The sequence below is a fragment of the Cololabis saira genome, chromosome 12 (genome assembly GCF_033807715.1).
Source record: "Cololabis saira isolate AMF1-May2022 chromosome 12, fColSai1.1, whole genome shotgun sequence".
Classification (NCBI taxonomy): Eukaryota; Metazoa; Chordata; class Actinopteri; order Beloniformes; family Belonidae; genus Cololabis; species Cololabis saira.
This window is the reverse complement of record NC_084598.1, coordinates 10,143,340-10,158,829: the sequence shown is the minus strand read 5'-3', so window position 1 is coordinate 10,158,829 and position 15,490 is coordinate 10,143,340. Positions and strand designations below refer to the sequence as shown.

At 43.1% G+C, this 15,490-nt stretch overlaps 2 protein-coding genes across 12 annotated transcripts in view; one reads left to right on the top strand and one right to left on the bottom strand.

Moving 5' to 3' along the window:
* Positions 1-8: 8 nt before the first annotated feature.
* Positions 9-3,802, bottom strand: taf11 (TAF11 RNA polymerase II, TATA box binding protein (TBP)-associated factor). Of its 2 annotated transcripts, none has more exons than XM_061735436.1 (6): positions 3,577-3,802; positions 3,202-3,456; positions 1,226-1,356; positions 1,033-1,120; positions 846-942; positions 9-750 (listed from the first exon to the last, which is right to left on the bottom strand). In XM_061735436.1, exons 2-6 carry the CDS (start codon positions 3,370-3,372, stop codon positions 620-622), a joined length of 618 nt encoding a protein of 205 aa, XP_061591420.1. In that variant the 5' UTR covers positions 3,373-3,456; positions 3,577-3,802; the 3' UTR covers positions 9-619. The 2 variants fall into 2 exon arrangements, with proteins under 2 accessions (XP_061591420.1, XP_061591419.1); XM_061735435.1 differs by having other exon boundaries at positions 3,202-3,395.
* A 447-nt stretch (positions 3,803-4,249) lies between these two features.
* LOC133456819 (ankyrin repeat and SAM domain-containing protein 1A-like) overlaps positions 4,250-15,490 on the top strand; it is a 67,919-nt gene continuing 56,678 nt past the window's right edge. For 6 of the 10 annotated variants that reach the window (XM_061735427.1, XM_061735431.1, XM_061735426.1 and 3 more), the window contains exon 1: positions 4,250-4,879. In XM_061735427.1, the coding sequence (XP_061591411.1) occupies positions 4,716-4,879 (164 nt within the window). In that variant the 5' untranslated portion in view covers positions 4,250-4,715. The remainder of the gene's footprint in view (positions 4,880-15,490) is intronic. The other 4 variants (XM_061735428.1, XM_061735432.1, XM_061735430.1 and 1 more) reach the window with 1 other exon arrangement.

Sequence of the window (15,490 nt, the reverse complement as noted above, 5' to 3'; positions counted from 1 at the left end):
TGAACACATTTGGTTTTGACTTTTATTTTTTCTCGTTATGTAAAATGTTTGATTCACTCATAATGTTCATAGGAACCTTTGACGCTCAAATGTGTTCTGGTTGTTTTACTGCTGGGATTCATAGTTGAAATTCAACCTAAAAAAGTTAAATACACTCAATGTCCACTTTCTTGGGTACACTTGGTAAAAATGGTGAATGTACAAAAAAAAACAACATATCTACACATTTTGTTTGGGTCACAACCAAAATATAATAACTACTGTTTCAATCAAGTGATAATATTCAGATTATAGATCAAGTCTTTTCACTTTGTAACTGAATTTGCAAAGAAAAAGTGAACATTAAATATCATGTACTTGTATGACTGAAATAAAACAGGACACATTTCTGAACTAATGCTCAAAAAGCAACTAAATAAGGCACAATGGCCACACATTTAAATATAAAATTGTATCTACATGTTGGTGTGACTTGACAGTGGCCTCATTTCCATTTAATGTCATGGCTGTCTTGATTTACAAACACAGAGTTTAAAGTTAGTAGAGCAGTGATTGATTTTAATATCAGGCACCAGCCTTTAATCACCAGCGTCCTCCTGCTGGCTGCTGCTCGGCTGCTTTAGTGAAACAGAATGTTCTTGTATTTGGTGTTGGGAATCTGATCTCGGCTCTTCAGCCTCCTCACTGCTTCCCTCATGTGCTTGGGCTGAAGTGGTGGCGTATCTCCCCACTTTTCACAAACATCCAGTGCTGTCAATAAAAAAGAAAGAAACATTTAACTTAAAAACATGAAAACGAAAGCTGCAGTGAAGTCGGATGAAGTTCATTGTTATGTGAATCCTCACCTTCTTCAACAACTTCCCCAGCGAAAACCTTGGAAATACCAGACATGGCAATAACCACATTCTGGGATACTGTAGATCCTGTTATGGACTGGATTAGCTGGGAATATGAAAAAAAACAACAATTAATCATATAAAAAAACACTGTAGTTTCAGGACTCCAAATGTCTGTTAATCATAAAAAGCTCACCCTTTTAATGGCAGCCTTTGGGAAGGCTGAGCGTCTGTACATCTCATAGCGATTTAACTGCTCCTCCGAAAAGGATGAAACCAAAACTCTTCAGGGACAGAGGAGGACGGGGGAATGACGGGGAAATTTAGTTGGATGACACTTTAATTTGTATTTCTTAAATAATCTGCTGAACAGGTGAAAAATTTCTTACTGCATTTTTTGGATTTCATCCTCATCAACCTTTTGGCGCTTTTCCTTTTTCTTCTCTGGTTCCACCTTCAGTCTTTTGGCAGCAGACTGGCCAGAAGTTCCCTCTTCATCCTCATCTCCTGCTGCAGCTTCCTTCACCATGAGAGAAAAGACTATTGAGTGGCACTTTGAAATAAAAAGATTTAAACGTTTTTAACACATTAACATTTAAAACGAATAAATGGCTGTATTTTTTCCTTTGTAATAATCTCTTATTTTAGTTTTACTGTGTGAGTACCGGTGATAATATATAAATAACAGGGTCTTAACATTTATTTTTAAAAATTAACATCTAATCAAAATGTAATTGTTAATCTAACCTTTTACAACATATTTAATCTGTAGGAAAGTTTGAGTATTATATTGAACTCTGGAAATATTCATATTTCAGCACAAATGACCTAACATCTATAATAATGAACTTGTTGATGAAAATGGAATTTAAAAAAAGTACATGAACCTTTGCCTTACGTATAAGGCGTGACTCCTTGTGCAGGAATGACTGGAATCAAATGTTTCCACTAACCACAAACCAGTCTCATCAGTTCAGAGGAATTTTATCCCATTTCTTAACAGATAACAATTTTGAGTCTGTGACATTAAAGATTTTATTCACATGAACTGTTCACCTCAGGTTCTTTTACAGCATTTTCTTTAAATTATGAACAGCAATTTGAATAGGTCATTCCAGATCAACTCTACCTTTCTCTTTTTAGCTATCAAAGGTAAAAAGACCTGTGTGCTTATGCTGCATTCAAGGAACCTCAGATGTGGGAAGTTATTTTATTAGCATCTTCCTTTGCATTCAATGCATAAAGTGATGTTTTTGTTTCTGTTGGGCACCACGTTTGCCTAGTTGCTTACTTTTAACACAGGCTCATAAATATTCATATAGTTCACTTAAATGCAAACACACTTTCTAATGTTTTATTAGATCAAGCATAACAAAGATTTCATGTTTACTTGAATAACTGCCTTTTGGAGAAAGAAATAGGAAGAGAACTGAATCTCTGACATATTGTACACAAGTTATATGTCAAGGAAATTCAGCTTTTGTCATACGATGTTAATCAACAAGTTTCCAGCTGTGTTTTTGGGCGATTGTAGCTAAATGACCAGCCGTTTTACAAGCATGAATCGATTTCTGTTGAGATTCAGTTCATGACAACACTTGTCCTAACATTTTCCACAATAATCAATAATTCAACAGTAGAATTTATAATCTGTTGTGTCATTGACCGCAGAAAAGGTATCCAGGCCCAGATGTAACAAAATAAGACCAAACCAAATACCACCACCATGTAACTACTAGTACTAGTAGTACTGTCATTTAGCATTAGCATTTTTACATCTCACAAGCCAGAAATCACATAGGAGGGTCCAGCTGTGTAAGTGCTGGTCAGACTGCTGTAGGTGCTGCCATGCCAGTGCTAGAGGATTTTTAAATGTATTGTTCCCTTCTCGCCCAACACAACAGTCCCTTTATATTAAAAAGCTACATCTTAAAAGACACCATCATATGATCATCTTGTCATAAGTGCATGTCACTCAGTGCTGAGTCCTGCAGAGAGCTGGACAAATCTAACTAATTCTGATGAGCAGAGAAGTTTACTAAATGCAGAAGTGCTCCTTAAAGAGTTACAGAAAATGGTGGAGGTTACCATGCCAGATTGCAATCTTTTTGCTTTCCGAAAAGCACTATATAATCCTAAGGAATCTTCTTTCTTCAAGTAGTTTCACACTTTCACATACCGGTACATGCGTTTTGAGCATCACAATTCTTCACCCACGTAACTAATGTTACTGACAAATTAACTGTAAATGAAAACATTGGATAATTTAATTTTATACATAAATGACCAAAGTCGCTACTTTTAAATTATGTTGAATGTGTAAAAATATTGTTTTGTGATAGGTCTTCTTTAAAACTGAACTCACAGCTTTGACCTCTCCTTTAGGCTGATCTTGTTGGGATGGCTCCTTGCTTTCGTCTGCAGATTTCTCAGCTACAGGCGTATTCTCGCTCTCCTCGGTTTTGAGACGCTCCTCGGACGTGGAAGCTGAATCTGCGGGTTTATCATCCACCTTTATCCGCGCAGGATCAGCCATGACCAGCTATGACCAGCTCAGATCTGCAGAACCACAACACAGCAGCTCAGGAGACTGATTTACCCTTTACCTAAAACAATAGAGCTAGAATATCAAAATTAATTCATCAAATTCATCATATCAATATCAACAATTATCATGCGTTGCTTTAAAAAGCACCCGAATAGAAATAGATAACTAATATAGTAGAGTTAGCACCTTTACCTCACGTCAACAATGTAGTTTCACACGCCGAGCTAATGGTTAAGTTAAACTAACGGACCGTTTATTGCAGCTTAGGCATCACGTATTTCCCGTATTACCTTAGTACACAAAATATTTAACAATTAAAACATTTTGTGTGTACTAAATACTTCTATTCATTAAGTTTAAGGGGAATCTGAGCGTCAATAAGCTAACTCTCCCGCTTGCCAGCTGCTACCTTAGCATTTCCGCTTCCGGTTTGTATAAACTTTATTAACAAGGCCGAGTATTTCAAAACAGTATCCAGAATCCCACGAGTTGGCGTAAATAGACCGATGAAACAATACGTTTTGTAAGTTCCCCTTTAATACTATATTTCAGTGTGCTCTAATGGCCCGACATAACTGCCCATGTAAAAGTCTCACAGCGTACACTTTGTTAAACATTTAACATGCGAGCTATTCCATATTTTACTACCATTACAATAACAATATCTTTTATTGTGTCTGGGAATGTTCCTGTTCCCACCCCTGAACTTTGGACTGTCGACGAAACCAGCAGTCTTGAGTAATTATTGATCATCTCAGTTGATTCACAGCTCCCAAAGTTGTTGAATGAGTATTTTCTTAGTCACAGTCAGTATCTGAGCAAATGTACCTTGACACTTCACCAGATTTATAAAGTGGTGGATGGGTGCCAGCGGCTGACTCCCGCACGGGGTCGCACGGGCGCCATCTTGCTTATGCCCATCCAGGTAGTGCTGAATCTGTGCGGGGCGGCAGCGGCTGGGCTGGAATCTAGTGCGCGTCTGAAGGGCTTTGGATTGGAGATGCGGAGAGAAAGGGCCGTTTCTAGGAAGTGACGGACGGCGCTGGGAGGACTGGTCAGAGGAAGTTTGCTCGGTAGTGGTAGTGCCGTGCTGCCAAACGAAACTTTTTCCCCCCTCGCGCCTGCTGCCGCACCGTGAACAGGGACGGACGGATCCAGCGGCGGAGGAGGCTGTGCTCTCCTGGCCACACTAGGAATAACTTGGAGTGGGAAGAGAGAGAAAGAGAGAGGGAAAAAGGGTCGCTGAGGAATTTCATTCCTCCAACCAAGCCCCCTTGTTTTTCTTCTCCTCTTCCCCGCTGATTTTCCCTGTCCTCCCCCCGGGCTCTGAGATGGGGAGAGAGCAGGAGCTGCTGGACGCGGCTCGCACCGGGAACCAGGCGGCGGTGGAGAAGCTGCTGTCCGGGAAGAGGCAGTCGGCCGGCGGCTCGGGGACCGGCGGGGGCTCCGCCGGCGGCCACGGAGCCTCCTCCCACCCGCTCTCCAGCCTGCTCAGGTGAGCCCCGGAGCACAGACACCCCCGGGGGGTTTATCTCCCACACATATTGGTGTTGCAGGGTCGATCCCGGCACGACGGTGTTTTTGTTTTGCTCCGCCAGCCCAGCCTTAAAGCAGCGCAGCAGCAGGAGCGGAGCCACGCTTCTTTGTTAGCCCTCAGCTCCTGTGTTTCCTCCCACTTACAGTACCGTAACATGCACACACGGCTTTTATGCGATTTAACCTGAGAAATGTGCACAAAAACCAGCCTGGAATCTCTTTGGGATTCGGATACAGGTGTATTATTGATTTCTCCCCAACCCTATAGACATGATCCAGCTTAGGCGAGGGTGGAGGGATGGACCTAATTCGGTCAGTGCTCAGTTTATAGTTAATTATTTTATTTTATGTATTTATTTATCCATTTTCATACAGTTTTGGAAGCCTTAAATTCACCATTCCGAGTGCAAACCCCGTCCAGTCTCCTCAGGTGTGGTAGGCGGAAGCCTGGCTGTCTCATCTTTGTTGTGGTCACGGTGGGAAGAGCTCAGAGAAGTAACTCACACTTGATGTGGTTTTTCACATCCATAAAATACCCTGCATGCGGGGTTAGAGGTTCAGCTTGTCTTTTTGGGGGGTTTGCCTGCCATCAGTGCCTCCCCATGTGCTCTTTTCTTTTAATTCCAGACTAGTCTACTGAAAAGGGTCATTTTAGCCCACATGCAGTTTGTGTACATCCTGCACTGTGTGTCTGTGACTTAGACAGCTGATCTACAATAAGCTGTTTTCTCTTTGCATGAAAGGTGTTATTAAGGGGCTGCATGACTTTATGCAGGTTCTGGGATTATTTCACAATTGGATAAAATATAGCAGATGTGATCTGTTTCATTTTGTCCTGTTTGATCTGCATTTGGTTTTCCACATTGCTTCTTCCTCGTTCAGAATCCATGCAGTTTCTCTGGCTGAGACACCTCCACTTTGCTACATTTAGTATCTACAAAGGAGTAAAATAGCAGACAGCGTCGGAGTACTTGCAAGGCTGTCTTCAGATCAGAAGAAAAATGCAGATGCTACACTTGCTGGGTACAAACCTGTTTGGTGAGAAGTACTGTATGTGACCCATATACTACTCTCTTATTACCATGCTGAGCATTCACGGGTGAATGCCTGTCAATCAAAACAAACAAATGTCCCCTCTGGGAGCTCTTGTGCCAACCACCTTCATGTGAGGCCGGAGTGTGAAGGCGAAGCTGGCCGTGCTGTGTCACTGGTCTTACTAAGTGCAGGCTGCACAATGTACTAAAAGTAATTACATTAAAGCCTACTAATCGGAAATTCAATTCAGAGATGTCATGCAGTCTTTCACTCGCAGTTCTGCAGGCCGGCCAAAGAGCCCATTGTATCATCTGCTCTGTCTTGAGCAATCAATTTTTGGCAATGAACGCTTTGGGCAATAATTGGCTAGACTGTGCAGGAAATGAATTAGCTACTGGTAAAAAGCCTGTTACCTATGCACACCTGAGCTGGTAGCTCAGACCGTTGGATAAATACAGAGTATTGACCACCGGGAAGCTTAGAGGAATGCTGCAGCTGTGTATGCCATTTGATTTGGTCTGCATAATGGAAATGTCAATACATCTGAGGGTATTACAGTGAACTGCTACAGTGTTACAGACTGCATTCTACTTTCCTAATGGAAGTATGGGTGTGTGTGTGTGTGTGTGTGTGTGTATATGTGTGTATGTATGTATATATATATATATATATATATATATATATATATATATATGCATGTGTGTGGGTGTGTGTGTGTGTGTGTGTATAAAAAAATGTATATATATATTTTTTTTATTCTTATTTTCTCCCTACCAGAGTCATGTCACCTATTCAGGATCCATTGCTTGAAAATAATGGCCTGTAATCCTGTCTGAGGAAATCTTAGCATGGGCTGTTTGTTTTTTTGTTGTTGTTTTTTTCTTCAAATAAAAGTTAGTTCACCTTTACTTAAATGGCAAAGTTTAGAGAGGAGTGTGTGGTGTTTCCTCTTCTGCAACTGTAGCAGACACACATTTACTTCTGCTTGTGTTTAGAAGTTGAAAATGTCATCTGTACTTTAAGCTGCTCGTCTTCTGAAGTGATGTGATCTTTTTCTGGACCTAGGATGTTTAAGGGGGTCCTTTTCTTGTCCTCACCCCTGGTAGAAAAACACAAACACACACGACACTACTATTGAGAGCACCTCAAGGCTTTGGGGATGACCATCTCTGATGGGTCAGGTTCTAACTAGGCATCATATTAATGCCTTGACTGGATAGTTACCGTTTGAAAACAATTGAAAACTGGAGGTTCATGCCCTCTTGGATCAGCTGGTTAAACAGGAGTCATGGTGTTTGAGGAAGCTTCACTATGAATGAGAAGAGAAAAGTTGGATTGTAATAAGAAAACTTATAATAACAGAGTAATAAAGCATTACGAGGGCCGAAGAACATAACCTCCTATCTGAAAATTTCACTTTTTTGGGAAAACACAAAAAACTGTGTTGTTTTGTTGTAGAATGCTATTTTTTTAAGGATACCTCTATACATATGGGTGGAAATAATGTACAGACAGGCTTAATAGGTGCAGCCCACCTTGTGATGTCATCTAAAGTGAAAAACACCAGTCAGACAATTTTGCAGATAGGAGGTTACGTTCTTCGGCCCTCGATTATAAACCATATTATTTCAAATCCTGGGGGGGGGGGGGGATTTATCCACAGATTGTTACATGATCCATTCAGCTTCATTGTCAGACTTCGGAGGCGTGTGTGCGTGTGTTTCCACCAGATTTTCTAGTCTCGCTGGAATGGGGTGCATGTTAAGACTCGCTGTGTTTTGTAAGCCAGCAGTTGTGCGGCTCTGCTCTGCGGAATGTCTCCGTTCCCAGGAGGCTGCGTCCCAGCCGTTGCCATGGGACAGACCCCGACCCCGGCATGTTTAACACCAGCGCCGCCCCAAACATTTGTTCTGCGGTGCTCCATTAAACAAGCTGGGGAGGGCCCCATCACGCGGGGGGGGTCAAGGTGTGGTCGCAGCAGTGCAGTTTTAGTTCAGCCAGAATGATTCCCCCCCCACCCTCCTCGAAGGACATATAGGTCTGTTTTATCAAGCTAGGGCCCGAGTGATCGCTTATGAACCAAGAAGTGCAGAGAGATTTAGTCTCCAGCATTTCCTGGCCCAGGCCGTCCAGGACGGGCAGCTGCTGCAGTGAGACCGGAGGTAAGAGAAGTCCCTGGCAGGGAGAGCGGCTGCCCACTGAGGGGAAATAAACAGAAGAATGCACGGAGGCCTGGACACACACTCTGAGGGTTCAGCCAGATGAGGACTCGTCCTCCAGCTTCACAGCGATGGGCTTTGTTCCCCTGACAAGGCCCAGAATGGTGCTTTTCATATTTATATCAGGCCCAAAGAACTTTCTGGGGCTTTTCTCTAGTTTGTAGCTTAACAAAGAAAATTGAGTTGTCACTCGATGAGAACTGGGCCACCTATCAGGCGAATGTTATACTGTAAATGAAAACAAGTGGGGGCTTTTACTGTGTGGGGCCCTCAGATATCCCCAAGAGTCTCTTGAAATATATTTGATCTGAAATATGTCTCTCTATTTTCTAAAATCTCAGTAGGTAAGAGTTTCCACCAATTGGACGACTTGGTTAGCATTTTAAAAGGGTTGGGCGCAACTCCAGATGATTTCATCCTGTTACATTCACATTTCCTGGCTCATCCTAAGTGGGCCCTCGCTGTCAGACGGCTGTCAGCCGAGAAAATACCTTCTGTATAAGAAGTAGCACACGCTGTCCTGGATGGGTGTTTTTTTTCAACAACAACAAAAAAAACCCTCCAGCATCTCTTTCATTAGTATCTATTTCCATCTTTGTGTTGAAGTTCACTGTGGGGATAAAGGGCGTAGGTGGAAACGGGGATTGGGAGCTTTATATCCTCCGCTGAGCTCTGCAGAAGACGGTTCCCGCGGACGGCCCCTCCTGCAAACTGTCTGTACAGACAAACTGTCAGTTTTCACCACCTGCATCACCATCCTGCAGATCCTCCCTCGATAGGCTAAGAGCTGAGCAAAAGCAGGCACGGCTTTCCCAACCTCTGACCCGAAAGAAACATTAGCTGCTTCCAACCAGAGGAGGCTGGAAGTGGCTGGGGAATCTAACACCCCCATGTTAGCATTCCAGGAGTGTCTGAGTTTGGGATGCTCTGCTTTGTGTGTTATGTTTCCGGCTCATGTTTGTGTAGTCATGTGTGTGTGTGTGTTTGTGTGTGTGTGTGTGTGTCCATGGGCAGGAAGCAGAGGGTGGCAAATACAGCATTCTGGCCGTGTTTCTGGCTGTCTTGATGGTGGTCGGCTAAAAATAGATTTCATCCAAATAGGTCAGATTTTTGATGATTATTTCCCAGCTATTTAGCGGAAGGGAAAGCTGCTCTCGCGTGTAAATATGTGTCGTATCACTGACTCTCTTTGTAAAGGTTGGCTCGATATTAATATCCTAAATAACCAAGACACTTTGTCTTTATTCTGTGGCTTCCAAGATAAAGTGCTGTTCTTTACAGTTTTCTTTATTTCATTTCTGCACTTCCTCTTTTGAGGGGGGGAAGAAAAGAGAGTTGACATAAGAAGTTTTGCAAAGCACACATTTCTGTGAACTGTGTGTTCCCTCCACTTACAGACGCTTAGAATATCAAAAGAGAGCGGGGAGGCTGCTGGGGTCGGGGTGTATCTCCAGGTGCCACGAGAACCAGAGACATCAGGCGAATGCTCTTGAAGTTTCCGAGCCTCCACGTGTTCGCGGGCTGTTTGCAGCCCCCGACCCCGAGTTTTCCACCCATCTGGCCCGCCGGCTGCCGTCTCCCTTTCTTTCCCTCTCTGCTTCCCTCAGCAGTCTTGCCCACCTGCTGGGCCCACGCCAGCCTCTGCCCCACCTTCAGACTTCAAACATGTTGCATTTGGAGCTGGAGTAATGGTTCTGCGCTCGCTGTGTTGACTCAGGAAACCAATTAGCTTAAGTGTGTGTGTGTGAGTTTTTTTTGACTCCTTTTTGCTTGGTTTTATCTGCCGACCATAAAAAAGCAAACTCAACTGGATCAACCGTAGCATGACTAAGCAGATTGTACAACAACATGTGATTGAGACACGTTTACTTTCATATTTACACATCCTGGGTATTTCTAAAGTTTATTATAGAGACTTGGTCAAGGATTGATTTGCTAATGGCGTTTCTGAGCAAACTAAGCTTTCCCTAAAATGTTGAACTATTATCCAACTAGACCACTCAGAAGTTTCTCGTCAGCATAGTTGGAAATGATTTCCCACTCATATCTAGTGGGATATCTAAGAAGCGGGTAGATGAAGCTGAGCTAGCGTGCTCCTGAAACAACGGCGGTGTGTGTCGGGGTGAAGTCGTCTCAGAATAGTTAGAGTAGCACGATAGCATCTGCTGTGAAATCACTGGGAACCTGCCGAAGAACATGCCATGTGTGGATATGCTTTCCTCGCATCCCCCCCATCCCAATTCCTCCCTGTCTGTTTATCTCTTCCCTCTCTTTGTTCGTCCCAGCTCTTCAGCCTTCCACAACTTTTACGCAAGCTTGTCGTCTGGATTCCGCCGGATCCCCTCGGACTCCTCTGATCGTAGTCGTTGGCATGTGCGCTTTATTCACACCTCCCGCTGTCGCGCAGTTGCGCGGGGGGGCGCTCGCCGGGGTGTTGTGAGCAATAAAGACTCAGTCGGGTCTTTGTTGAAGCTTTGTACTGAAACAACCAGTAAAGCCGCTGCATTTCTGTCATAACTGCAATACTTTGTGACTGGTGTTAGTTTTAGCATGATTCATGTGGCTCCTGTTGATGCTTGAGTTTTGAGAAATGCTTACCTCAAAATTGAGCAACACTGTTTCCTGAAATAAAAGCTGTGGCCTTTCACTTCAACTGCTTACAGCACCAGACTTTCAACAGAGGAAGGTCCTTCTAGTCCTAACTAGGGTTATTAGTTTGAATAGTCATTTTTGTATAATGCAGATTGACCTGGAGGATCAAGCATGCAGGTTTTGTCCTCAGTGTAACTCCACATTTATGAGCAAAACATGGTTTCTTTCCTTATTTCATTGTTTATTTCAACAATTTGCCTGAATTACATTTAAAATATTCAGTTTTTATCATACAATTGCCCACCTGCTCTCCTGTGGGTTTCAGAGAGACGGCTCTCCGAGCCACGAAGATGGACCAATGAAGTAGAGATCATCTAGCAGTCAGACTGTCTGAAACCTGATCACAGCTAACTGATCGCCAAAGTCTGAACAACTTCAAAGGAAAAGTTTACAGCCATATTGAAATTATGCAAAGCAGAGTACTCACTGGGCACTCACGTGCTTCTCTGGTATCTTTGTGAGTCATTTCCTGTCGCAGCAATTCCATGTACATATTCCTTTAAAAATGGATGAAAAAATTGCTTAAATTGTCTTTTCTCATATGTGATGAGGCAAAGTTTTGAACGTCAACTGTTATTATGGTCAGAAATGTACTGTGTTAATCTGTTATTAGACGCTTAACACGTCCAGTACTAAATTTAACTGCATAGCAGCCGCTTTGTTCTTTAATCGTGAAAGAAGTGCACGTTTATGTACCGGTAGCTATTGGTGGACAGTGAGAACAAAAATGTGTTGCTTTGACTGATTCTTAGTTCAGTACAACACAATGTTTTATATATATGTGTGTGTATGTATGTATGTATGTATGTATGTATGTATGTATGTATATATATATATATATATATATATATATATATACACACGTATGTCCAAACTTTTGGTCTGTAGTGTATATTACTATATATATCACTATATATTGATTAAAGTGGCATGCACATGCACCCCGACAACTAGTTATTGGTTAAACTGACACTTAATATAGACATTTCTGTCCCCTCAAGATTCATGACCCCAATAATAGATGATCTGACGCTTTGACCACGATCAAGGTATTGATCTGTAGATGTACTTTTCTGGCCGTTTTCTTTGCAGATTTTCTTAAAGGTCTGAGTTGTCGATACCAGTTTTGAATCCGGTCGTCTTCCTCAGAATTCCAAGCAACGGCGTGCATGAACTTAATCAACAAAGAAGGCAGAGCCTGCAGAGTGTTCGCTCCACGCGCTGTGTTTTGTAGCCCTCGGTAGCTTCATGAGATGGAGCATGTACAGCAGGGTCATGCTGTGTTAGGTGTTGGAATAAGTTTATCCTCTAAGAAGTATCGTGCTTGATATTCCTCTGCCAGTTGTCGCTGCTTCACTGGTTGTAAAAAATGGCTTCTTAGCTTTTCCATCCACACAGTGAGAGACTTCACAGTGTCTGCATCCTTGTGGTGTGTTTAATGACCAGAAAGATAAACTGCACATTTTTTCTAGTCACCTGAAATGATGGTTTCAGGGAAATGATTGACCTAAAATACTGCTACCCCTATGGACACATTTGATCCACCGCTAGCCTGTACGGAGCGCAGTCCTGGTCCCTGCAGGCCCGGGGAGTTGAGGGTGGTACTTGACTCTGCTGGGATGGAGATGCTGAGGCTGGCTGCTTGGCAGCGGGGCCTCTGCTCTCGGCACCTGCCCGCAGTACGCATAATTAAGCCCAATTCCCCCCCGACGGTGTGTGACATGAGCCAGTCACTGCTGGGCCCGGTGCCCCGGGCCAGACTAATCCCTGGCAGTGTGGTCACACTGCTAATAGGCTGGAGAATAAATCTGTTTATTTGTCACTGGCTTTACACCCACTTGGGTTCCTCCGTCCTTCAAGTAACTGCTGGATTCTGGCTCGTCTGGTCCTGCAGGGATTAACAGATAAACACATGAACCATTTATTATTCATTAATGTTTGTTCGCTTGCTTGTCTGAAATGTGTGCAGGTGAATGAACGCGTGACTTCCACGACACATACATAATTTAAATTTACCCATTTGTGGGTTTTGTCACATTTGGACTCCAAAACCAATTTATTTATTTAAAAATAGTTGTATTTTTTGTAAATGACAATCTTCTTAAAATCTCCTCATCCCGTGTGACTAGGGCTGTTCGATTAATCGATTTTAAATCGTAATAGCGATTATGTAATTAGAACGATGTTAAAACGTGAAACTCGTAAAATCGATTTTTCACTTTTTTTTTTTTTTTTTTTTTTTTTTAAACCTTGTCTGCACATACATTAATGATTGATGGAAATACCTCTCAATACCTGCGACAAGTGCCCCATGGGAGAGGCTCTTTAGTGTAGGAGGGGGCGTTGTAACATGCCACCGGTCATCCCTCAAGCCAGATGCCGTAGACCGGCTTGTGTTCCTTGCAAAAAACTTGCAAATGTGAATAGCAAATGTAATGACTGACATTACACACCTCTACCTCCTTCATGGGTTGCATTATTATTTAGCATGCAAAGACCCAGTTTAGTTTAATTAGAAAATGTCTTGTTTTATTTAATTGGAAATATAACTTACTGTATGTTTGCAAGTGCTGATTTTTTTTTTTCAGAGATAAAACTTTTTTTCAACTTATTTTACAGAGTTTTGCACTTTATTCATTCATTTTTGGTTTAATAAGAGCAAAGTTTGCACTTAAAGCCCAATGGGGCAAATGTTCAATAAAAAAACAGCATATTTGAAATCATTTCTTTGCCTTTTGTCAATTCACAAAATAATCGTAATCGAAAATCGGATTTTGAGAGAAAAAAATCGAGATTTTATTTTTGGGCAAAATCGAACATCCAACAATCCATAAAAGTCGGGCCACGTCATCATCCTCGGCCCTTTTCGTAGCGGCCCGGGTTTTGTGCGCCGCAGAGTTGCAGCCCCCCAGAATCTCTTTCAAACTTGGGCTTCATGCCTCTGATATTCCCTCAGGCAAATTAAGGATTAGCTGAGCCTTTCAGGCAGGAATTCCTCCGTCGGCTCCCATGAATGTGCTCCCGAACCAAATCAAGTCCGTTTGGCCCGCTGCCCCTGTGCGGGGCTAAGCCCCGTCCCTCGGCCGGGTCGCTGGTGAGCCGTAGTAAGAGGATGAAGTGGATTGTGGAGCAGCACTCTGACTCATGCCCTTGAGTGCCGCGCTGCCAAAACCCCTCGGAGGACACAACACTGGCGCTGCACTTGAAGCCGCTGCCGCTGGCGGCCGTCAGAACCGCAAAGTTGACATACTTTGACGAGAGAAGATGTAATGACTGGGCCTTTCTTTATTTGCTCTGCTTGGAGCGTGATCTTAGGCGGGATTAATCAGCAGCCACGTCTCTGATTAGAAATCTGATATTATGTCGGCTGAATAATGTAGCTGGCGTATGACACTCCCATTGGGTCATGAACCTTATGGGACACGCTACTTTTTTGTCATCAAGTTGCATTTGTGAACATTCATACGCTAATGCATCATTGGAGACAGATGAAGCAAATTCATCACAAGAAAAAAAAAGCTGATGTTACATTTCAGCAGGAAATGATCCAACTGTCTCGCCACACTTGTAATGCAAACATTGTAAGGTTTTTTGGGGTCAACAGCAGTGCACTGAACACAGAATCGTAAAAGCGTAGACTAAAGGTCTTGATCCCGACATGAAACTTCTGTTGATGTGGTGAATAATGATGCTTTGCTCTGATAAGCCGTGCTGCCCCATGGTTATGATATAGTCCCCTGCTGTACTCAGAGCTCTGTTCATGTTTATGTTAATTTGTATCTGGGATTTTTTTGCTCTTAGCCGTTACATAACCGTCTTATCTAGGACAACTGGAGGTCTGTTTCTGTCCCTGTTCTCCTCTTTCAAGAGTTCGCCGGCCACGTACAAGGCACCAATGCTGCACTTTAACTACAAATTTGGCAACTAGAAGTAGTGAGGAAGCATATGTGTGATGCTTTGAGAGCTGACATAATCGTAGCCAGCACTCCCCTCCCTCCCCACTAACTCTCACAGAACATTTATCAGTGGCCAGCATTTCCTCCCAGCACATTTTTCTCACTCAAGTGTTTCCTCCTGCCACTGCTTTTGATGTCCTGCGACTCTCCGTGGCTGTGTTGGCTGGTGAGACGGAGCCCAGAAGGGCCTCGCTTGCAAGGAATAAACAGCTTAGGTCCGGAGCAGGAGCGGTAGGAGTGGTGCTGTGTCTGTGCTCCGTCAGCCCCATTGTTCTGCAGGCTGCACAGCTCCACAAGACACTTATTTAATGAGACTGCTTTGAGTGTGTAATTGCAGGCTGCTCCGAGAGCTATAATGGGAGATGTATTTTAGGGGGGCAAAGCAGTCATCACTGCTAAAAAAACGAGCCCTCTCCTTCTCTCTTTCTGTCTCTCTCTCTCTCTCTCAGTGGCTTTCACGCTGATGCGAGCGCAGTTCCGTCCCGGTGTCAGCTGTTGTCACACCTTCCATGCACCATGTTGCTGGTTCACTGACAGTTTGTGAATATGATCCACCCTCTGAGCTGGTGCTTCACAAATTTTTTTTCATTTTCTGTCAAATATCTAAGAATTGCTTGTTCTGTTCATTTTCTGGGTGCTCATGTGCAAGCGGATCAATTATAACCCCACCATTGCAGGGCCAGCTCGAGACTATAAACTGATGAAATG